Consider the following 24,261-nt stretch of genomic DNA (forward strand, 5'->3'; position numbering starts at 1 on the left):
GGAGGGTTTGGGGTCGCTGTGCAGTTGCCTGCTGCCCAGTAGAGGCAAAACCAGGCAATCTTGCTATTTCTTAAGGAATTTATAGAATACAGCTGAATAAATGCACATTTTGAAGCAACAATATATCAGCCTAAAAAGAAAAAGAAACCAGAAATATTCATTCAGTTATACTACTGAACTCAAAAGTGAGTTGGGAGGCAGTGCATTATGGGATGGCACATAAACAGCACTGTGTGTACACAACTGCACAGGTCACTGCCTGTGTCTGGTTATATGATGTGTATTTTCATAGGGGCTATGACTGCGACATATCCACAGTGGTGGAGGATGTATTCAGTTACTTTACTTCAGTTAAAGTACTATTACCGCGCTGTGAAAATACTCGGGTAACATTAAAAGTCCTGCACTGAAACTGTTACTTACGTAAAAGTAAGTATAATCTGGAAAATAATCTGGAAAACTAAACAAAACTCAACATTATCTTAAAAAAACATTAGAAAATTACTTAAATGTTTATTAAAAGTCCTGTCAATCAGCTAATTGATTAACTGACTAAAAATAAAATTAAAGAAAACAAAACAAAACTCAACATTATTTAAAAAAAAAAAATTAGAAAATTACTTTAATGTCTATCAAAAAATTCTGTCAATCAGCTAACTGATTAATTGACTAATTGTTTTAGCAGTACTTGTATAAAGTGTTGGGTAGATTAATTTCTAACAAAAAAAATCTGATTCATAAACTTAATTTGTAAACTTGTAACTAACAATATTAGATACATGTAATGAAGGTAAAGGAAAATATTTCCCTTTTAAATGTAGTAAGTATAAGGTGGCATGAAAAGAAAATACTTAAGTAAAGTACAAGTACCTCAAATCTTCACTTAAAAACAGTACTTGAGTAAATGTACTTAGTTACATTCCACCACTGTTTATCCAGTCAGAGTGTATGTCTGGGGAAATATGTTTCCCCACCTCTTAATCGCTCTTAATCCACTCAGACAGAGTGGACAGAGTTTAGTAAGGTCAGTTCCCTGCCAGTGCCCCTGGTGTAGTGACCGAGATGCGACACACACCGGAAACACAGCCTCTCCGATCCGTCGCCGCTCGTGCCCGCTCGGTTTAGGGGCGTTTGCGCACTCCCGAGACACCAGGAAATATGGCGGCGCTCATGACTCTCAGTCAGGTAACAACTCTTATTAGCTCAAGAGAAGTCTCAAATTGGTATATTCTTCATTATCAAGCGACAGTGACAGTATTTATACGGTCTAACCTTATTATTAGTGTATAAGCTGTAGTGAATATTAGCCGGTGTAGCCGCATTAGCAACCCTTCGTTGTCACTAAGTTTACATGGTTAGCTAGGATAAGTAGGGATAGCAAAGTTGCTGTAAAGGAACAGGGAAGCTAATGTTGCTATTACAAGGAAGGCAGTTACGTTAGCAGCGAGTGTGGTAATGATAAAAATAAAAACATGGCTAACTAGTGGCTAAAACTGAACATAACAACCCTTTTGTTAGTTAGCTAACGTTAGCCATCAGAGCTGTGCCCATCTACTTAATGCTCCTTACGGACAAGCTAGCTTCAGTCTGCTAACGTTACAGATATTTTATTTAGCTTTCTGGAAACTTAATTTGATGTACGTGCTAGCTGACACTCTCATTTGTAACTTAGCTGGTGTTGTATTTCTCTCCTGTCTGCTTCTCCAGTTATCAAGTGGAAACCCAGTCTATGAGAACTATTACAGACAGGTAAGGTTTGGTTACCGCTCTCATTTACACTGCTGCTCTAGTACTGTTGATTCAGATGAATGCTATCTGTCATATAAAATCTCTTGATGAAAACAGATATGTCTGCTGTATCCACCTAGTGTTTTGTTGTCGATTCTTTGTAGCTGGATCCACTAGGCACAGGCAAAGTATCGGCTGGAGATGCAGCGCAGTTCCTCAAGAAATCAGGGCTGTCAGATAGTACATTGGGAAAGGTGAGCTTTAAACTCATGTACATGTTCACACAAAATCACGCACATATATTTAATCACTAGCATCTAACTTTTTGTTTTGTTTTGTTTTGTGTTAGATTTGGGATTTGGCAGATTCAGAAAGAAGAGGCTATTTGGATAAACGGGTAACACTGAATTTCCCTGTAAATTTGCTGTGATTGGTGGTGCTGATGTGTGCATAAAACCCCGGATCTGACTTGCTCTCTTCCTCTTTTGTAGGGTTTCTTCATCGCTCTGAGACTTGTAGCCTCAGCACAGGGTGGAAATGATATCAGTCTTAGCAACCTCAACCAGAACTTAGCTGCACCTAAATTTGTAAGTGATGGCGTGACTCTCTTGACAATTGCAGCATCTAATGATATGGTATGGAACATACAAACTACTTCTGATGCTCATATGAGTAATTAATGGACACTGAATGTCTCACAAAGTGATACTGTAAGGGGAACTGTGTCCCTATGTGTACTTTCGCCAGTAACTGTATTTGCTTGCTCTGCTTGTTAGTGTCTTACTCTCACCTTTTTTTTCTTACAGAGAGACACTAACAGCCCTTTATTAAGCGTTTCAACGACAGGACCTGACTCACAGTGGGCAATTAGGGTGAGTTAATATCATTTTTTCAGAAACATTCCTGAGAGAAGTGAACTTATCCCTTAAACTTGAGCTTATTTTCTTCCCCAGCCTGATGAAAAAGGGAAATTTGAGGGCATTTTTGAGAGTTTGGTCCCTGTGAATGGTCTCCTCTCTGGCGATAAAGTCAAGCCAGTTTTGATAAACTCCAAGCTACCTCTGGATGCGTTAGGAAAGGTAATATTACATGTTGGAGTGATGTAACAGATAACACTTTTGCAATGTTAACAATTCAAAACAGGTAAAACTTGTTCATTTTGGCATTTACTTAATTAATCTGTAGATTTGGGACCTAAGCGACGTGGACAAAGATGGGCACTTGGACAAAGATGAATTCACAGTGGTAAGCTTGCCCCTTATTTTCTTAAGTGTTGCTGTCACTCTAGCTTTTGGGAAGCTAATCCTTTATATTTTAAATTAAGAGAAATTCTTTTGAATATCAATAATGATCTGATTTCCTTTTGTATAGGCCATGCACCTCGTTTACCGTGCCATGGAGAAGGAGCCTGTCCCAACTACCTTACCCACTTCCCTCATACCCCCATCTAAAAGGAAGAAGTCTGCAGGTGGGCTGCCAGGTGCTGTGGCCGTACTGCCTGCGCTCTCCGGTTTTACGCCAGGCTCGGCTCCTTTCAAAGACTCCTTGCGAAGCACTCCTCCTTTGGTCCCAGCTGCTCCCCTCAGCACCAGTGCTGTCAGCCTCTCCCCAAAACACTCCTTTAAATCCAGCTCACCGGTATGTTGACTCACCTGTGTTTCTGATGTAGGCGCAGTGACCTCATCACTGCACTTATTAGTCTGTGAAAGTGCTCTTTTCAAGGACTGGGCAGTATGGTTAAAATTATTATCACGTTATTGAAAACACTTTTCCGATATTGCTATGCATGACAATATAGACACTGTATGAGAAATCACACCTAAAATAATCAAACTGATGTTCACTGCAACTATAATCTGATTTTCTTTGCCACATCAGACAGCTCATAAGTCATGTAAAACAGAGAACATAAGAACAGTTTATTTAGACAACTGTATTTTGTGAATTTGTAACCTGATATGATCACATTTTCACATATAATTCTATTCAAAGTTCATAAATGTTATTAGAAAATTAGCGCCCATCCCTGCTTCTCTTTTAAAATATATAAGTGTAGTAAAAAAGTTCTCACTTATTTTAACAGTTGTTGTTCACAAGTCTTGTTTCCTTCCTCTTGAAGGAAACAAGACTCACAGGATGTTATGCCTGCTAGCTTGGGTGGTTTCACTTGGCTTCACTAAATGTGTTGCATGCTTCATCTGTTGCTCTAATTGCAGTCTCATATAGTCCCAGGTAATCTTGGGCTATATCAGGATTTCACTTTTTGAATGTGGCTTGTTATTTTCAAGTGGTATAAAGTGAAAAACACAAGAAGACATTAAATCCTCTTGGAAAATCAATAAGATTACTTTTCCGTGCTCCTCCTTAAGTAAGTGTCTGAAGGGCAGAGCCTGGAAACCAGCATTTCATATATCAATCCTTTTCTGTTTCTAATGGGTAGACTTGTTTTGCCACATTGTTTTGGGCATTGTGCACAGGCCAGTGTGTTTTCTCTCTACCCTGTATTAGCTGCAGGGATTTTTCTTCCGTGTCTTTTGGAGAAACAGGTTTCCTTGAAAGGGAAGAAAAGTAAGACTGTGTTCACACTTGTACCACAATCACCTGACGTGACTGTCATGTTATGATGTCCTTTTTTTCCTGTTCTGCCACATCTCATTCCTGTTTTTTCTCCTTGCCAGTTTAGTTGCTGTTTCTTTCTGTTTGACTCAACCCAGGGCAAAAAAAAAGTTACTGTTCATACCAGATTTCTTAGAAATGCAGTTTTCTTACACATGTACTGTCACTTGAATTAGCTAATTTATTATATTAGTTTCAATTCAAATGTAGATTTTATATGATGATTTTTTTTCACTTTTTATTAAGAAAATTTTGCTTTTTATTTTCAGCCAGAGGATTAACAATAGGCAATAAGGAAAACTTTACACCTGTTTTGACAATTATATATCACAACAAAATCAAGTGCTTAAAGGAAAGGGAAATAAACACAGAAACATACAAAGAACAAATGCACACGCAATAAATAAATTAATAAACAAAAGCAACCATCCAGGTTCACGTCAGTTTTCACTGGACAGTCCCTCCAGGATGTTGCACATTGGTTAATGCAAATTGAACCAATTTCTGTGAATTTTGCACAATTTTTCTGCAAGTTTGAGCAATCATCATAGCATCCCGCAAGTTACCAAACTCACTTTCTTGTTTTTGGTTGTGAAAAATTGGGAAAAATTACCCCTAATGACTGCGCAAGGCAGTTCCCTCATGTTCTGCACAAAGCAAGAGTAAACTGTTACGCAACGCATGCAGTGTTGTGGTGAATGACATAGATTGACAAACACTTTTCTACTGCAAAACACTCAGAATGGCTAAAACGCGAGGACAACAGACAAGCTACATCATTGTGACAGAGGCTGTTGCATCCATATCTATTGCAAATGCTAGTTAGATCAAATAGTTAGAGGTAGATCTAATATGCATAGTTAGTAATAACAGTATAAATCACAAACTCATAACTCAGATTGAGGGATTCTTGCCCGTTTGATAAATGTGTGTGTGTGTGTGTGTGTGTGTGTGTGTCATATTAAAATAGTTGGGGGAATAGAAATTTTCAAATAAACTGTTTAAATATGGTAGCATGGTTACTTAGAACACTCAGAACAGTGTCATTTCATTGTCACTGGGACAAGTTGCCTTCAGTTTTTAATGAATTACACACAAAAAAACCTTACAATAGTTTTTGCAGTTTTTTACATGCTCCCATCATAACTTTGCAATAAAAGCTGCTGTGAAATTAGGCATTGTAGGCCGTATCAATCCTAAAACAAGCCAGTGATCCTGGAGGGGCTGATGAGATTAATGATTAAGACAGCCATCTTTTTTTCTATCTGAGGGAATCTTTTACTTTACTTTTCATTTACTGTCTCAGAATCACACTATGACCAACTGAATCACAAAAAAAAAGAAATAACAGTGGATATGTGAGGAGTTACACATTTACTTGTAACTTATTACAAACATAGGAAAACATAATAGCATTGTCACATGAAAATTTCTTTTTCAACCTATATTCAACTGAATACAGTACAAAGTTAGATATTTCATGCTCAAACTAATAAACTTTGTTTTTGTAATATACACTCATTTTGAATTTGATGCCTGCAACACACTCTAAAGAAAGTTGGGACAGGGGCAACAAAAGACAACAAAACTGGAACAATTCCTCCGTTCCCAAACACTAACTGATTGTTGCTAAAGAAAAGGTAAAGTAACACAGTAATAAACATGACCCTGTTTCAAATGTTGAGGCATCTAACTAAGAATGAGTGCATACACCGATCAGGAATCTAACTAAACACTGTTGCATACAAAACATCATCCCTTATGGCAGTGATGGAAGTGTCCCCCCCCCCAGCAGGACAATGCACCATGTAACACCATTAAAAACTGCTCAGGAATGGCCCAAGGAACATGACAAAGAACTCAAGGCATTGACCTGGTCTCCAAATTGACTAAATCCCAATCTGACTGAGCATTTGCGGGACATGTCGGGGCCTCCTTGGATTGACTTGGCTCTGAGCTTTCAAGGCATGGACTCAGGACCTCTGGGCGGGGGTGTCCTGCTGTGTCTGCCACCTGCACATTGGCAGCAGATCCTTTCAGCCCTGTGGGTTGTGAGGTGGGGTACGGCACATCCCCTGGATGTTCGATCAGAGTGGGCTCTGGGGAAATAGGAGGTCAGGTCCATGCCTTAAGCCCTTTGTCATGTTCCTCAGGCCATTCCTGAGTGGTTAATATAGTGTGGCATGGTGCAGTGTTTTGGCTTATAAAACAAAGTTTATTAAGTTGAACAATAAATATCTTGTCTTTGTACAGTATTGAAGTAAATATAGGTCAAAGGATTTGCAAATGATTGTATCCTGTTATATGTACGTTTTATACAGGATCATAACTTTTTTGATTGGGGTCGTTTCTAAATACCACCTGTTAAATAAAAAAAGAAACTGAACTAGTCTCCCTCATCTAAAATCACATACATGTTGTCTTTTTCTTTATTCTAGCCAGCGGTGAACTGGGTGGTACCGCTGGCTGACAGAGAGCGATATGATGGGATCTTCAAGAAAACAGACAGCGACAATGACGGCCTGGTTAATGGAACTGAGGTCATAGAGATCTTCATGCAGTCCACTCTCTCCCAGACGATGCTGGCTCAGATATGGTGAGACATTTTTGCAGAAGTTTTCCTCATTACAGCCACACTTAACAACATCACACTAAATCTTCCATATCTATGCATAGCTAATCTCACCAGGTTTAACTCTATACCTCCATCTGGTGGACATTTTGAATTATAACGTTTTCTCCAGAAAATGATTGCAACATATGACAGAATACAGTATCTTATGTTTGAGTGAGGTCTCTCTTCCACTCACAGGGGACTTGCTGACACCAAACAAACTGGCAAGCTGAACCGGGAGCAGTTTTCTCTTGCCATGTACCTGATCCAGCAGAAGGTCACTAAAGGCATAGACCCTCCCTCTACTCTAACTCCAGACATGATTCCTCCGTCAGAGAGGACTGCGGCTTCAGTGGCGAGTCCTGTGAGTCCTGACTTTAGCCCACTGCTGCCACTGCTTCTTCTTGTTATTGCCCTGTATATTGAAATTCTTCCAATCTTCCAAAGCCATTTTTCTTGCAACTGTACCTTATGCTTCTTGCTGCAATATTCATTTTAAATGGTCAGTTCTGCTCTCTGGTTTTTCAGCCTTGCCTTGCAAAACTGTTTTGTATGCTTTTGCTTTTTTGAGCTCTTTTCTATCCTTTCTAACAGAGCTATGTGGGGCTTATGTCAGCTGTGAGACCTGATCTTGCTGCACTAGCTTATATGCGCAGAGTGAGTAGCTGAGCTTTGTGTCACAAGGTGGCGCTTTTGTTCTGTCTTATTCTTCCATCTCAGTCTGAAGCACAAGGTGAAAACAGGACCATCTTCTTTGTTTTATGCATTAGTTTCCTCAAAATATGTTCCCAACAAAGGGGAACACAGAATTCAATTTGATCATTATCAGTCTTTGGAGCATATTTGTCATGCGTTTGATTTTCCCCAAATGTGTCTTTTCTTAACCTCAACTGTGCTAAAGACAAACACTGCCACCTGCTGCAGATTCATCGTCAATGGACTGTCACAGCAACCTATGTAAACTAGAAACTTAATAATGGAAGTAATTCAAGTAGTGTCAGTTACTTTACTAGCTGTTGATGAGTATAGAATATCAGGGTCTACAGATATTATACTTTGGCCAACCAATGATTGAAGAGGCCTTTTATCTTTAAAGAAACACAAGATAATTTTTTAGATGTATTAGACCATGAAAACAGACATCAAGCTTTCTGTTGTAAGAATATAAAGGACAAGGACAATTTATTAAAAAGGTAGCTTCATTTTTTTACAGTTATGGTGAGTCAACACAATTTTTTTGAATAATCAGCCTAAAGTGTGTCGTTTCAAATTTGACTACAAAGTCATCAACTAAATTATTAACTGTAGTGTAGTTTTCCGCATGAAAAATGGTTGTCTTTTGTATTTATTAAAAACATATTGATGAATAAATGGATCAAAATAATTAAGGTAGAGTATTTGAAGAAATGCAGTACAAAAATATACTCTTTGTAATTACACAAGTACTATTGTTAAAAAGAAATACCTCTTCCACAAAAAATTACGCAATTCCCATTTGGAGGTTGAACATGAATCTTTAAAAAACAACATTAAGGGGGCAAACACTTTAAGTGTAGCATATGTCTGACACATCCTTAAAGTGCTTGTAAAAGTAGAGGATTGGCGGGAAATTGAACACTGATATTCAAACCAGATTTCGCCGTAGTATTGAATTCTTTTGTATTCTCTTGTCTGTGTGTATTGTCTGGAACTCTTGCCCCCTCCCTAACTGTGCAAGGTGTTTGTATTTCCTTCCTGTGTCTTTTGTTTTGTTAGACATCTCAGCGGGTGGCTCCTCTCCCCCCTTCGCACACCATTCATGTCCCCTCCGCTCTCTTTCTCTCCCCTTTTTGTCCCCTTTCCCCATTTGAACATTCTACCTCTTGTGCCCTCTTTCTCGGGTCCATTTTCCCGTCCGACCCGATGTTGTCACACTTGTCGTCTCTGTTCTCACCTTCTGTCACCCCCGCTTCATCCATCGTGCTTCCTCACCCCACTCTCCTTTCCTCTTCCCTCTCTCACTCATCCGTCTCTGCCTCTTGCCTCAGGACAGCACCAGCTCCACGGGGTCGGCTGAGCTGACAGGCATCAAAGAGCTGGATGACCTCAGCCAGGAAATAGCTCAGCTGCAGAGGTGAGCCCCTGAGTAGCAGGAGGATAGCTTTGTTTCTCTTCCTCTGAGAAAAAGGCGGGTAGGTTGTAGTGAAGTGATGTTCAGGTTCAAAGCTCTTTTCAACTCTTGGATTTATTTTTTTTATTAAAGAGTGTTAACCTTTATTTAACCAGGTGCTCCTGTTAGAGTGTTTTTGTTCCAAGGGGGACTTAGTGAAGAAAGCTGTGTCATCATGGAGCCTTTCTTTTGGCCAGTTAAAGCATATTTTACAGTCGGGGCTTTCAGTAACATGTGTATCAAATTCTTGGGATAGAACCAGATGCAGTGCTCAGATTATTGCAGTTGTGATGCTAATACCTAGACTAGGTTATCTTACAATCTTTAAAAGTATAAGTTGGAGTAAATATAACACAATGTTGAGTCAATATTTCAAATTATTATCATTAGTACACTGACATACTACTTAATCTGATATCTTTTAGTACCTCAACTCTTGCCACAAAGGTCATGGAGAAAATGCTGTTCAAATGGTTGCAATAGTTACCCCATCTGTTGCTGTTTCCTTAATGTTTGTTCTTTGGAAATCCCTCTGTGTCCACATCATGCCAAACGCAGTATCAACAAACAGCTATGGACCTTTTGTGGCCCATGAATGCTCAAGTTTGCCACATCAGGATAGTTAGTGACCATTAAGGGGAGTATACCTTGCAGTGTATGCAGGTCCTTAAAAAAATCTTAAATTCAAATTTATAAATATTAGGCCTTAAAAGTCATTAAATGATCTGTAAACCTACCACTGAAACTGATACTGTCTTCTAACTTTATACTTGCAATTAACTACATAAATCCTTCCTCTGCGTGAGACTATATACTACTTACCTTTAAACTTACCTGCAATGCTTGATTAAGAAAAAGATGATTTGTCTTTTTTTTTTTTAAAGATATTTTTGGGCATTTTGCCTTTAATGGACAGGACAGGCAAGTGTGAAAGGGGGAGAGAGTGAGAGGGGATGACATGCAGCAAAGGGCCACAGGCTGGATTCGAACCTGGGCCGCTGCGGCAACAGCCTTGTACATGGGGCGCCTGTTCCATCCACTAAGCCACCAATGCCCCATGATTTGTCAGTCTTAAATTTAGTTAAAAATTATCTTGAAAGGGTCTAAAAAAAAAGCATTATATTTCGGTGTCTGACACTCGTAGACACCCTGTCTTTTTTTTACAGTAATAAAGCCATTTATTTCTCACCTTTCCCATGTTGTTCACCTACAGAGAGAAATTCATTCTGGAGCAAGAAATCAGGGAAAAGGAGGAAGCCATCAGACAGCAAAACACCGAAGTTCAGGTAAGGCCGAGCCAAAATAATTTTCAAGTTATTCATTAATGGTTGAAATGTTAATTCATAGTTGATAAAGATGAGACTCAATAGCTGCACCGTGCAAACACCTGTGCTTTTGTCACTGTTTGGTGGAACCCTCAGGAAATGCAGAATGGATTAGACAGGGAGAGCAGCAGCCTGCAGGACCTGGAGTCGCAGAAGCAGGATGCCCAAGAACGTCTGGAGGAAATGGACCAGCAGCGCTCCAAGCTGGAGGGAATGCTCAACGACGTCAAGCAGAAGTGCCAGGAAGAGACCCAGATGGTTAGAGACTTGACTTATTAAAGCTGCATGCATATATAAAAACAAGAGATGCTTTAATCTTTTAATCTTTTAATCTGCACTTCTGGTGACATGGTATCACACAGATAGTTGCCTTGTGGTTTTGATGTAATCTTTGCCCGATAAAGTGAAAATAAACAGTGAGGTCAGATCAGGTTAAAGCTACAGCTGGTAACTTTTATTGAAAAACAAGTTTAGGTCATATAAAAGTGACAGTGCATCCTGACAGCAGTACATGACACAAATAATCTGTGAAAAAAAAACTTGTTTTTCTGCCTCTCTGTTGTGCAGTCAATCTGTCAACCTAGGCAGTGCTGACTAGATATGACTCAAGATTCCGTCAATACACTGTCTGTCTCTCACCTCATATGTTTTCAGAAACATACTTTAGTGTTCTGTTTAGCTGTAAAATAAAAATGTTTGCTCTGGTTGGTGCGTCACTAGACTGTTTTCAACATAGCAGCGGAAACACAAATTTTCTTATTTAAGTAAACAGTACACTAAAATATGTTTCTGAAAACATTTGAGGTAAAATATAGATTCGATCAGCGCTGCCTGGTTTGACCGTATTTCACATGATTGACAGCTGCATTAGAGAACCCTGTGCGCTGATTGGGTGTTTTTGTTTAGGCGACATGGACTCTTGCAAATGCTTTTAGGAGCACTAGGAGAATTCAGAGACACCTTATTTTTTTCACAAGGCTGTGTCATATATTACTGTAAGGATGTAGTGACAGTGTCATCAAATATGACAAAAACTTATTTTTTGTAAAAGTTTAAATTACATTTTTAAGGTTGGTTTCAAAGTCATCAAGTGTTTTTGAAATACTGTAGCTGCTGTGTGTTTAGCCTACTCTGTTTAGGAAATAATTTCTATATTAGGAGGTGAAGCTTCACATTCTTGGTTCTTTTGATGCCAATTAAGTAAAAAATGTTACATTTGGACCACCATCTTACTGTTATGCAAACCTTTTTATTTTCTTGCATCCTTCTGAGAACAGTTTATTAAAATATTGCTTCTTTGATCTGCCCTAATAAGAAACTGAAGTCCAAAGTAAATTACTAACTTAAATGTACAGTTATTTAAATGTTATCCAACTGATGAAGCAAGAAATATAACACTGATTCCCTTTTTTGTGCCGTCCCCCTCCAGATCTCATCCCTGCAGAGCCAGATCCGCTCTCAGGAGACCGACCTCCGCAGCCAGGAGGATGAACTGAGCCGCACCAAGGCGGACCTGAGCCGACTACAGGATGAGGAGGCAATGCTCGAGCAGAGCCTGCTCTCCGGTCGGGTCCAGCTGGATAGCATCACCAAGTCGCTCAAAACCACTCAGGAAGAGATCAACCAGGTCAGTGCAGATGGAGTAACTACAGGTTACATAAGGATGTTTTGCCACTTTTGGCCAATAAGCTCTCTGATCAACTCTATGTCTTGTAGCTTGAAGATTGGCTTTGAAATTAGACAGATTTTTGAGCTGGAGGAAAGAATTAAGCTCTGGATAGCCAATCAAAATACTGACTTCCATGTATGTTTATGTACTATCTGTGGAATTTGGACAGTGAAACGTTAGTTTTACTTTTACTTTCATGACCTTTGTGCTAAGTTATTTAGCATGCTCTGAGTCACACCCATGTGAAGCACACTGGAGTGAAACCGTTGTATCATTGTGGTTTGTGAATATTTTTTGATCGACTTTACCACTTCTACATTTGCTTTGAAAAGCCTTGTTGTATGAAAATGTGGCTTCAAATCATAGTAGCTCATTTATTTCTTCCAGGTGGGAAATTCCCAAATGTTGAGCAGCTCTGACAATGATTAGAAAGAGACAGGAAAAGAAAATGAATCAATATATTTTATGGCATCAGATATGGATTAAATAGTCTTCTCTGTGTGTTTTTAGGCTCGCAGTAAGCTATCACTGATCCAGGACAACCAAAAGGAAGTGACCAAGACCATTGAACAATACAACAACGCTTTGAGCGACATCAACGGAGGAAACTTCAGCAACCTGCCAGATTTAGGTGAAGGCTTTGCTGAGAAGGAGAACGGAGGTTTCAGAAGTGCGGTGAGGAAATCATGAATATATATTCTATTTTTCACTACAAGAATCTGGCCTGGAACTCAGAACATTTAATCACGTTTACTCCTAATGAGGAGCATTTTTCATATCAACTCCTAATGTGCCTGTTTCAGATGCCAGAGGAATGCAAACACAAATATGCTCATGAAAACTTTTAGTTTAGTTTTGTAGTCCCAAAAGTTTTTAGCTGCTATATTTTCTTGCATTATCATGTTTTTTTTTTTTTTTTTACTGTGTCCTGCCATAATATAGAAAGTGATTTAAAAATGATCAGTTTTTGCTAAATCATAGTCAAGACTTCACTGTTTTCTGTATCCATTCATTAGGATGACTCTTTCAAGTCAAGGATAGCCATGTTCAACAACAGCAGTGCAAAGGAGCCTCCGGCTGACCCCTTCCAGTCAGAGGACCCCTTCAAGCCCGACCCCTTCTTAGGTCTGAATACCTTCTTGTATCTTTTATTATTTACTCCTGTATTTCTGTAAGGTTTAGGGTTATTCCCTGCTCTGCTGGCATGTTATTGGTATTGACCAGTATAGGCTTTTAAATGAGCTATCAGAATCGGCCATCATGCTTTTTCTTATTTTGCACAATGAATGAATATTTCATAGATTGAAAAGCATTTTATTTCATGTCTCCATCTGCTGGTGGGCCATCACATAAGAGTATTCACGCGTAGTATGATGTAACTCTACTACAGAAGAAACTTGATAATAACAAAATTAGATTGGAAAAAAAGTGGATGTATCAATTTAAGACTAGATCGTTATCAGCCAAATAAGTTTTTTTATGTCGGATATCGGCAAAAAGTCCAACATTGTGCATTCCTACACACCAGTTGTTCTCCTCTCACTGACTTATCCGTTTTTCTAGATCCATTTGGTGGAGATCCTTTCAAAGAAAGTGATCCCTTCAAAGGCACCTCATCTGATGATTTTTTCAAGAGGACAGACAAGTCAAACCTGTTTGGATCCTCAGACCCCTTCAGTAGAAAACCCACACCACCAGTCAAGGTATCAAACATGTGTTCTTTTTACCACTCACATAATGTTTGTTGGGAGTGATGAATCTTATTATATGCAGTGCTCTTTTGTCTTAATTTCAAAATGAAATTTCCTTTTCTATGTTTAATGACTTGCTGTAGTTGTCACGGCTGATATAGACAAGCTCTGACATGTCTTTACTTTTGTAGATAAATAGAAAAACAAACCAGTACTACAGAGGGAGATTTCTAGTGGTTATGCTGATGTGGCCATTGTGTATGTTTGTAATTGAGATAGCTTACCTACTGTGCTTCTGCTTTGCTTTGTTTTTCTCAGCCAAGTGCCCTCAGCAGTGGTGACCCTTTCACATCAAGCAGTCCAAAACCAGGTACGTTGCAGGTGTCAAGTATAACAGGATGTTGGCACACAGAGTGAGATTTTACTTTGGGTCTTGCCAGTTGTAAATGTAAAGAGGAAGTATTTGTTTGTGCCAAAACATGAAGTTGATTCTGGATGCCTTGCCTTTATATAGTCATAAAGTTTCTCAGTTTAGCTTTTATTGTTTTTCTAGTTTTCTTTATTGAAGCACATACTCGCTTACAAAATTAAATGTTTTATTTGCCGCTCTCTGTCATTCTTTAGATGTAGGTTGTACATTTTCTTCTGTGTTATTGCCGTTACCGCAGTCAGGCAGGTTAGGGTACTGCAGTAGATCACACTGTTCATTGGCTTTTTGTAGCTTTGTTGAATAAAAGCACAAATGTGGAGTCATCTCTGTACTATTTATGTATGTATAAGCTGATTTTCCGTAGAGATTTCCCAGAATGTGACTCTATTAACTGACATCTGAACGCTCTAGTTGTGAAACACGTCTCAAAGAGTCATTCTTTGCCATTCTGGGTGACGTGTTACATTTAGCTTTTATTTTTGGGGGCATCAGGGGCAAACAATTTTTACTCACTGTGGCTTCAATTTTTCCTGTGGTTTAGGGCTATTTTTAGTCGAGTACCTACGCATTTAACTACTGGCCAACTAAAAATACTCCCCCTACCCTGGAAAAACAGGAGGCTTGCAGGAGCCAAACATAACAGAAACTTTGTGACTGCTGGTCCTGCTCTACTAGAATACACTGCCACTCCTTTAACCAGCTCTCCACTACCTCTGTCCTGTCTTTATATCTGCTGCTGTTGCACTGCTCTGCCTCATTCGGTACGGAAGTTGTTTTAAGTTAGTGGCTACCTCTGGTCGATGCTCTGCCATGCTACACACCTTCAGAGGAACACAGAGGCAACTGTAGACCTGAGCCGAGTTACTGTGCGTAAAAGAAAACACTGCATACTCACACATGAATGGGATCTCTTGTGGTCGCACACTCACAACAAACATATTCTATTACAATGTTTTGTTTTTTCACTGTAACCATCTGCAGTTTGCTGTTTTTTTCATTAAGCGGCCAACCGCTGAGCTTCAAAACAACCCCGTCACAGTTCTGGTTAACAGTACGCCAACTGACGCCTTTAATTAACTGATCAGATGCATACGTCAGGTTAAACAAAACCTCTGCTTTCCAGGTTTTTTTCGCGGAATGTCATGGAAAATTAAACGGTCGTGCCACATTCCCCTCGCTGAAAATAGCATGAAGGCCCTTTCAGAATAAGCAAGATGCAGAGATGATTTTTTGAATGTGTGGTTTGAGGCTGAACTTCATTATAGTTTCAGGGTCTTTCCATAAATGCATTCAAATGTTCCAGATGCATTTCAATGTACTCTTGTCGCAGATGTGTTTGGGACAGCGGACCCCTTTGGAAGCAACTCTTTTGGGGGCAAGGGGGGTGGATTTGCCGACTTTAGTCAGATGTCAAAGGTAAGCTTCGGAGACTCAGAGTTATGAATCAGTTGCACCATAAAGCATCATTTTCCACTTGAGCTGGAGAAAGCTGTGTTGTTAATTTTACTCTCATCATGAGTGATTTTCTAGTTTTTCTGACAATTTATCACATCCGTGACATCTCTCTGGTATAAAGCCAGAGGCTTTAGATGTTGGCTGACATTTCTGTTCAAGTCATCATTTCGTGTGATAGCTGAAGGTTTTTTTTGTTGTTTTTTTTTTTCTTGCTTTTCCCTTGTGTGTGAACAGAAGTCAGACAACCCTGTCCTCCCATCAAAGAAAAATGTGCCTAACCGGCCTGCACCTCCCTATGGTAAGCCCTGATTGTGTGTGTGTGCTTGAACATGACTGTGCTTGCAGCTTAACTTGACATTAATGGTTCAGTGATGTTCATAATGAGCATGTAATGTTTGGTTCAAACCAGTTGAAATCAATACAGTTTATCATGCCAGCGCGGTCAGGACTGCATTGAAGAACTTTCATTTGCTCTTTGCCACAAAAATGTAATGGCAGCTACATTTTTGCATCACTCATTGTCATCGACTGTTGCCCCACTAAAAAGGCATTTTGTGCCCTGGTGGTATGCGGAAAAAAAAACTACTTCCCTGTTGAGCTGTGAGGGTACAGAGAAAACAATTTCTTCTTTTGAAGTTGTAAACAGGAAAGCTGTTGGTTTAAGTATGGTAGTACTATGTGTTTACAGAGTGTTATTGAGACAACAATTAAAGTGCAGTGTTAAGTTAAACTTGTGAATAGTGTGATGATAACTGAGCTTCTTCTCTGCCTTTTGGATGCATTCAACCTCATGTTTTATCTTGGGTTGTTTTTTTCACATGCATGTTAAGTCACACACTTTCTATAGCCATGCCCAGCACATGGCCTTCCGTTGTGACCTTGCACTTATTCCTTTAGCAGAAGCCACAGCGTGAGAAAGTTGGTGTTCCCCTTTGCTTTGCCACACAGCGAAGGGTTGAGATGAGTAGCTACAGTTACCCAGCAAACCAGCCCCAGAGATGTGCATCATGCATATGGGGAAGTAAGAAACCCACACATAGGTTGGTTATTTAAAGCTGGAATAGCCCCTGTTGTTCTTTATCAGACAGAAGAGTTTTTATTTTCTAGAATTTGCAGATGCAGCCAGTGTGGCATGGTGTGCAGAGTTTCGAGAGATGAGTAATTATGGCCACATTGTAATACTGTCCTTGTAGGAAATGCGTTCAAAGCTCACAGTAGACAAGGGTGTGTCCGTTTTGTACAATCATGTGTTCCAAAAAAGCAACGCTGTGCTTGTTACCCTTCAATGCATCAGTGAGCCTTACTCAAAAATTGTGGTTAACACCTTTTTTTGAACCAATATCTCTCTCCCCTGGGTAACTTCACTGCATGCCATGAGCTTCAAGCTGTTTGCTTCCTGTGAAAATTCAGCAGCACAATATTATACGTTAGTCTTTAAAGTGTGAGCCCATTTTCCCAGGGGGGCTACCTTTGTTGGCTTTTGAAGTGAAGGCACTAAAGTATGTTGTCTTACATGGCTTTTCATATTTGTTTGAATGTCTTCCTTCTCCAGGAGGTATGCTCAGTTTGACTGCATCAGAGCCGTTCCAGAACATTCGCTCCACAGCAGACAGTAAAGACGCTTTTGTTACGACACACTCGAGTAAAGAGTCCAAAGACCGCCCTGTGGGTTTTGCAGATTTTGGCTCTGTACGTGTATTCCGCTTACAGTTTTCAAATGGGTCAAGTATCTTTGTCTGCATGAGCTGCTGATCTCATGATCTCACTCTAGAGCTGAAGGCTCAGAGGTGTCAGCTCTCTATCACTGGGCCTCTACTGACAACTTTCCCTCATGCAGTGACGTTAGCAATTGCAGGACCGCCGTGCTTACTCGCTTTTAACTAACAACTGACAGAACACCTGAGAGCTTTTAAAGGGCTCGGTGTGGTAGGAAATGAAATGTTTGCATGACTTCCATGGACAGTCCTCACACATTTGTCTAACTCGTCGATTGTTGCGTCCAATCACTTGGTAAAGGGGCTTTTGCATGCTTGTTGTCGTCTCTGGCTGTAGCCTTTGGCAGGAAGTCAGGATTTACGCAGTTTTAGTCAGCGAGCCAGTGAACTTGCCTGGTCAGGTAGCACTCGAGGAGCATTTTTCAAGTCTTGAAGTACAAGCTAAAGGCTTATTTGCTGTCAAAGCATGATATGCCTCGAAGCAGAGCACAACAGAGTAAATCTGCCTCTTTGTCCTCCGCCTTCCGCTTCTTTGCCATCGTGTAAACCCTAACGGCTGAGCGTGCTCTCATGTGGAGAAGAGATGCATGGCAGGTTTTTGTGTCTGGTTTGTACCATTTGACATGACATGAATTTATTTTATCTCTCATGCCAGCATGACATTTGTGAAAGGGATTTTTTTTATCGAGCTCTGTATTGTAATTTTTTGTTTTTCTGCCAGGATCTGAATGTGTCAAGGTAAGACTGTACAAGGGTGTGGTGGTCAATCCTTTGCATGTGAAAAAACCTGTCCGCACTGCATAATCTGAGTACGATGATTCATGAGCACGATTGTTTTTAATTTCAAATTTCACATTGATCCAAGCACTGTATGTTTACAGGAGAATTGTGGAACTAGTTATGGCACTAGTTTGCCGCTGTGTTTTGTGTAGTTTAGTGTTGCTTTTTTGTGAACGTCTGTATTTTTTCTGCAGTTATTTTTCTCGTAGTGCTATATATCAAATCATTTCAGTTTTGTGTAATGTAGCTTTTGATGTTCTGCCTAATTAGAAACATTTGATTTTAAATTTGCATCCACAGTTCAATTTTACATCCTGTTTTCACCCACAGACTTGTATTTGTGCTGACATTTTAGGCTGCATTTTTGTACTCATCTAATGTTTGCTTCTCTGCTTCAGTTTGGAAGTGAGACCGATCAGCTGGAGTGGGCCAAACGGGAGAGCGAGCGTGAGGAGGAGAGGCTGAGGAGGCTGCGGCTCCAGGAGCAGCAAGACCTGGAGCTTGCCATCGCTCTCAGCAGGGCCGACATGCCCAGCGCCTGACCAGGCATGCCCCGCTGCATCTTTTTGTCCTCCCCTCTGCCTTACAGTCCTCTGTCCGCAGGCTCATGACAACAGCACCAACACTGGCCCGACACAACCCGGAGCCCCTGTTACCAATTTGTGCATGAGACCAGTGTTTCTCCAGCTACGACTGGACTCATGTCAAACGACTTCACATTTAGCAACCAGTTATGGTTCATTGCTACCAAACTACACGGCGACTATAATCAAGGACAATACGGAGCCGCTCTACTGAAGCCTGGCTTCACCCTGGAAGAACGTAGTGATTTAACACAACTCAAACCAGCTACATCTAGCTCCATATCTTGTAATAGCTAAATCACCTTGCCTTATCCAAACGCCTCTCTGTTGCAAGAAAAAAAAAAACCTTTTAATAATATTTTACTGTTTTATTTATATACAAACGCAATCTGTGGTGTATGAAGTCCTTGTAAAATGCACTGTATAAAACGTTTTATATAACCTTTAATTACTCTGGTAAAATTTGTATTCAAAGTTAAACCAGATATGCTAGTTAGTCTGGCCTTTGAAAGAGTTTGTCCAAATTCTGTTTTTTTTAAGAAGCGTCGTCATGCACTGTAAATATTGTCAGCTGACGGTTTTATGAACAAGCCCTGGCACAGTCCATCCTAAAAAAAGAACTTGTGCTTCGTGATCCGATCATCCATTCGCATGGTTTAGGTTTTTATTTTAAATGTCACAACTCACAAGTGTTTCTTGCCATTTATGCCTGCATATGGAATATTTATGGCCTTAAAGTTCAAGGAATGAGGACATTTTTAATATAATCAAACCCGATCCACATGATCAAAGTAGAATTATGATGTTTTGTAATCCCTGCTAAGCGTTTAAGTCCACACATGGCTTTGGTTTAATATGATTCAGCACCATATCATCAGTTGCCTTGTGCATTTGCAATAATTAAGACGCTAACGATAATCATTGAGGTCTTCCCTTCTTATGAACAAAGTTAAGTCCACCTGCTGTTGCACCATCCCTCCGATGTCAACAGCTTGTGCTTGTCAAATGGTTTGTCATTGGTTGCCTTGTATACGCCCTAACAACTTGCACTCCCATACAACTAAAAGCCTCTATGAAATAGAAGTGGTGTAAACCTACATTGTTTATACTGGTGCTGTTACATTTACTTTTATCCTTTTTACTTCCTCACACTACCACTGATGCACAGTGACATCTGCTGCCAATTTTTTCTTTCTTTTCTCTTAAATCAACCGTTGGATCTTTTTTCTTCTATGGATTTTTTGTCGTCTTCATTAATGTCTTATGATCCAGTTGGAGGACATTTGTTCAAATATCGCATCCTCGTAATGATATTACACTAATCAGGTTTATTCGGCACATAATGTATGCACTGTATATTCCAGAGCGTACTGGACATGTACAGAGTGACAGCGCCTTATTTATCAACATATCAACATTGTAACATGTAATATTGCACAGTATGTATGTGATTATTAAAAAAATAATCTCTGTAATAACTTTTAATTGAATAAAAGTGATTTTTAACATTCCTGGAACAAGGTAAGTCACATTTTAAATGAGATATTGTGACAACTGCAGAGAGAAGTCAGCCGGTCAAACATCACAACAACATTATCTCCGCAATTTACGCACTGTGTGTTATGAAGGAAGTGAGTAGTGAACCCTGTTCTTATTTTTTATCCCATGCTTTGATCAAATTTACAGTCATACCATGCGATCAAGATAGATTGTTTACATGTTGGTTGAGTTGATATTGGAACAAAAAAAAAAAAAAGTGAATTGAGAGTGATACATTTGCATTTCCCACTGCAGTTATTTTTAACCTAATGTGCACTTCCTCTTTTTAAAAATATGAAAAATTCTAGTAAAGTTTTCATCAACTCATCCAAGTCACATTCTGCTTGTACGTTTTAAAATGGATGCATTTAAAGTATGAGACAACAGTGGAACTGCGAGGCTCCGCATTTGATGAAGGGTGTGGTTCTTTCAAGTTATTTTTTACGTTTCCAAATTGTCATAATGAAACAGAAAGGGGAACTCTGTATTGATCACAAACCAGATATTTCAAGAATATTAGTTCATATTTATGTACTCTTTAAAATGCCATCTGGCTTTGATAGATCTCAACGCAGCCTTTGATGCGGGGGAAACAAATGCTCACTGACACCATGCAGACATAAAATGCACAGAGTCAAGATACTTTGAAACTGTAGTGCAGGGTGACTCTGTGTAATTGTAGTATTAAGGCTCTTTGATGTCCTACTATAATTTCTACCCATCAGAAAGGGAGTCTAAGGGCTCCCTGATGAGGGTTTGCTGGGCCCCTCTGTCCAGACGGCTCCCGGCTCACTCTGTAATTATGGAAATGGAGTGTTTGTATTTATAGGCTAAGCCCACAAGCGGCTGCCCTTCTCTGTCTTGCAGCTGCAAAACATCACAGTGGAAATCAAGTGCCCATGTTTTAAAATTAAAGTGGGTACACAATGGCAACATGTATGACCTATTTAGTGTAACTGATCTGGTGGTCTGCTGCTCGTACTTCAACAGATTGTAAGCTCTGTGTGAAACCTGTTGTTGAGTGGGTGGATGTGGTTCATAAAACGAAATGTGTGAACAGGGTGTGGAATTACTAGACGTGCATGAAAGTAAAGAGTTCCCCAGTCAAATGTTCAATTTCATTGTTTTTAATATTTACAATAAATATACATTTTACAGTATAAAACCATGTACATATTTATATAAATTTAAGTGAAAAATAATGCACAGGACGTCAAGCCCTGATAGTGAACAGAGGGGCTGGATCCAAGAGTTTCACACGAGAGGAGACAACATCAACTCCAAATAGGAAGAAAGCAATAAAATAAAGCAGTTCAGGCCGTTCAGACATTGTGAGGCAGTTTAAATAAAACATTGTCTCTGCACATGTTAGGCAACTGTATGTGCATTACACCCCTGTCGAGAAGAACATGTACTGTTTTGTGGCCATGTCGTTTTGTCACTAAGAGTTTTACAGTAGCACAGTCATAGAAAGGCACTTTTGTGTCAAACACAGCGTTCCAGTTCTGTCAGAGAAGAGTAGTATATACAGGGCCAGCCCCTTCTTGGTCTGCCTGCTCTAAAGCAAACAAAGCTTTTCTAAAGCTTGTATTGAACCAAAGTAGTACCAGCTACGTTATTAGAAAATAATAACACTAAAACTTTTTTTAATTCAATATTATATATAAAAAAAAGACTTTGGTCATGTGGACAACAATTTAAATAAACATTACATCAGTTGAATCACAAATAATAACAACCCCTTCCATGAACCCCAAGTCCTTTTAAGGGCTCCTTCACATGTGTCTCTTCATGTGAAGTGCCAGGTGGTCAGACCTGGAGAAGGCGCGTTCGCACAGGTGGCACTGGAAGGGCCTGTGTCCGGTGTGTTTGCGGAAATGACGGGTCAACTCATCAGAGCGGGCGAATTTCCATCCACAGCCTTCCCAGCTGCAGTGGTATGGCTTCTCACCTGCGTGGACAAAAAATGGTACATTATTAGGTTGTGCTGAAAGGGGAAACAGAGTTTTGAACCATGCAGGGCTGTGCGTAATTGCGCACAGATGTGGTTTTATTTATCAAACTCAAACTTACCGGTGTGAGTTCGGAGATGTGCCTTCAGGTGTGAACTCTTGGTGTAGGTTTTTCCGCAGCCAGCGAAGGTGCAGGTGTGCGTCGCTGTGCGCTTCCGCGGCCATGTACGACGTCCTCTCTTTGGTTTGGACTCCAACAGCTCGAGAGGAGAGGAGGGCGGCGTGAGCATCACTCTCTGCGCACCTGGCTGCAGGCTGAGACCTTCATCATACATGCCAAAGGCAGTATGCGGAGCGTGGTAGGGCATTTGCATCTGGGGAGCCTGAGGGTGGTGCGGGAAAGCCGTCTGTGTGTGATACTTGTGTGGAAAGTTCATGGGCTGGCACAGCTGTGCCTGGCAGTCCGAAGCTCCCTGGTCATCGGGGCTGAGAGGCGGGGTCATGTTGCTGGCTGCCCGCGGAGAGATGGCCACCCGGGGCTGCTCGAAGGACATCATGCATGAAACGTTCCCTTCTTGTTTGATCTTGCTGCAGCTCTGGGGCACCATGCCCATAACGGGGCCGTAGCCGTCCATGTGTGGCTCCACTTTGATCTCCTGGCGGGGAAAATGCGCCGTGTTGACATAAAATCTCCCCTGGACGCAGGGGTTGCGCGTAATGCCATAGTTGCTGGTTCCTTCGGAGCGGAGGAGCTCTGTCATGAGGCTGGCGCCGTACGGGGGCGGCGGGGAACGGTGGTCGTCTGCTTGGTAGGATGGCACAGAGTTTCCCGTCGTGTACATGTTGGGGTCAACTGTGCTCACAAATTCCGCCGCGCTGTCTGAGCCAGTCGTGTTGGCGAGAATAAAATCCAGATCCAAATAATTACTCAGATCCTCGTCGTCCTTTTTGCTGTGATTGTCCAGGTTTTGTACCATTTCAAGCATGGAGCAGCTGGTGGAGACTAGTTTGTCCATCTCTCCTTTCCACCTCTGAAAGAATAAATAAATCATATTAGATATAAGTGTAAGAAATAAAATGTGTGCGTAATTTCCCACGATATGCAAGTGGACCGGTAAATCAGCCGAATACGAATTTTAGATTCTTAAAACAATAAATTAAGTCGTTTTTTCTAGCTTTCCTAAAGTAATTAATTCATTCCAATAGCTTTACAAGATATTTATATTGCCATTCTAATCAAAACAGGTGAAACAAAATGACACACATCTCATCCACATACTTTTAAACAAAAATGCAAGATCATTTTAAACTTACGTTTTCCCAGGTTTTTTCTCTTTGGTTTGTGAATGTTGCAAAAGACGGTAGCATCACTCCGGATAAGGCCATCGTTCGGTAGAAAATAATAACTATCTCTTGTCAAAGTCGCGTTGTGTTGAGCGGCAGCCGCACCAGAGTCTGTGCGTCTATTTCACTGTCGCCTCTCCGCAGCTGCGCTCCAAAGTCATGAACAAGTTTAAAAGTGGAAGGAGGTCCTCCAAACTTTATAACTCTCTAACCCGGGGACCGCTGGCCAATTGTGAGAGTTCAGGAAACAACGTAAAGTTCGGTAAATTTAGCTCTTTATAAAGCGGCTCCTGCAGGCAGCGGGGCTCAGTGCGCTGTATGACAGGCAAGGCACAGCAGCGGAGCCTATAAAGTGTAGCCCCGCCCCCAGCGACTGACGCAACGCTCACAGGCGCCACCCTCCTGAGCTGCTGGAGTTGGAAAAAAAAAGACAAATTACAAACACACGAGCAATATAGCAACCATAGATACTTACGTAATATGCTGAAAAGAACAAGCTTAATGACAGAAACTGCTGGAGGCCAAGCCACACCAACTTAATATAAAGGCTGTCAGTGCGTCAGTTAATCATCACAGCAACAAAAGAGATATAGATTTTTGGAAATAAAAATATAATTAGATTCACAGGGAGGTGTTGAAACTCTGGAAGCAAAGACACATAACTAAGTTT

At 40.4% G+C, this 24,261-nt stretch overlaps 2 protein-coding genes across 5 annotated transcripts; one reads left to right on the forward strand and one right to left on the reverse strand.

Annotated features, from left to right (window-relative positions):
* Positions 1-1,095: 1,095 nt before the first annotated feature.
* On the forward strand, positions 1,096-19,174 carry LOC125901695 (epidermal growth factor receptor substrate 15-like 1). Of its 4 annotated transcripts, none has more exons than XM_049597529.1 (24): positions 1,096-1,185; positions 1,708-1,749; positions 1,893-1,982; positions 2,078-2,125; positions 2,220-2,315; positions 2,535-2,600; positions 2,682-2,807; positions 2,914-2,973; positions 3,100-3,366; positions 6,783-6,940; positions 7,157-7,322; positions 7,553-7,615; positions 8,986-9,071; positions 10,321-10,393; positions 10,529-10,690; positions 11,862-12,059; positions 12,612-12,776; positions 13,118-13,226; positions 13,665-13,804; positions 14,111-14,162; positions 15,553-15,638; positions 15,912-15,975; positions 17,230-17,366; positions 18,571-19,174. In XM_049597529.1, exons 1-24 carry the CDS (start codon positions 1,159-1,161, stop codon positions 18,712-18,714), a joined length of 2,625 nt encoding a protein of 874 aa, XP_049453486.1. In that variant the 5' UTR covers positions 1,096-1,158; the 3' UTR covers positions 18,715-19,174. The 4 variants fall into 4 exon arrangements, with proteins under 4 accessions (XP_049453486.1, XP_049453488.1, XP_049453487.1 ...); XM_049597531.1 differs by lacking the exon at positions 17,230-17,366 and adding an exon at positions 18,114-18,130; XM_049597530.1 differs by lacking the exon at positions 7,553-7,615.
* A 2,232-nt stretch (positions 19,175-21,406) lies between these two features.
* LOC125901696 (Krueppel-like factor 2) lies at positions 21,407-23,898 on the reverse strand. Its single transcript, XM_049597534.1, has 3 exons — positions 23,562-23,898; positions 22,369-23,278; positions 21,407-22,246 (listed from the first exon to the last, which is right to left on the reverse strand). Exons 1-3 carry the CDS (start codon positions 23,631-23,633, stop codon positions 22,071-22,073), a joined length of 1,158 nt encoding a protein of 385 aa, XP_049453491.1. The 5' UTR covers positions 23,634-23,898; the 3' UTR covers positions 21,407-22,070.
* Between the last annotated feature and the right edge of the window lie 363 nt (positions 23,899-24,261).

The sequence above is a fragment of the Epinephelus fuscoguttatus genome, linkage group LG15, assembly GCF_011397635.1.
Source record: "Epinephelus fuscoguttatus linkage group LG15, E.fuscoguttatus.final_Chr_v1".
Lineage (NCBI taxonomy): Eukaryota > Metazoa > Chordata > Actinopteri > Perciformes > Serranidae > Epinephelus > Epinephelus fuscoguttatus.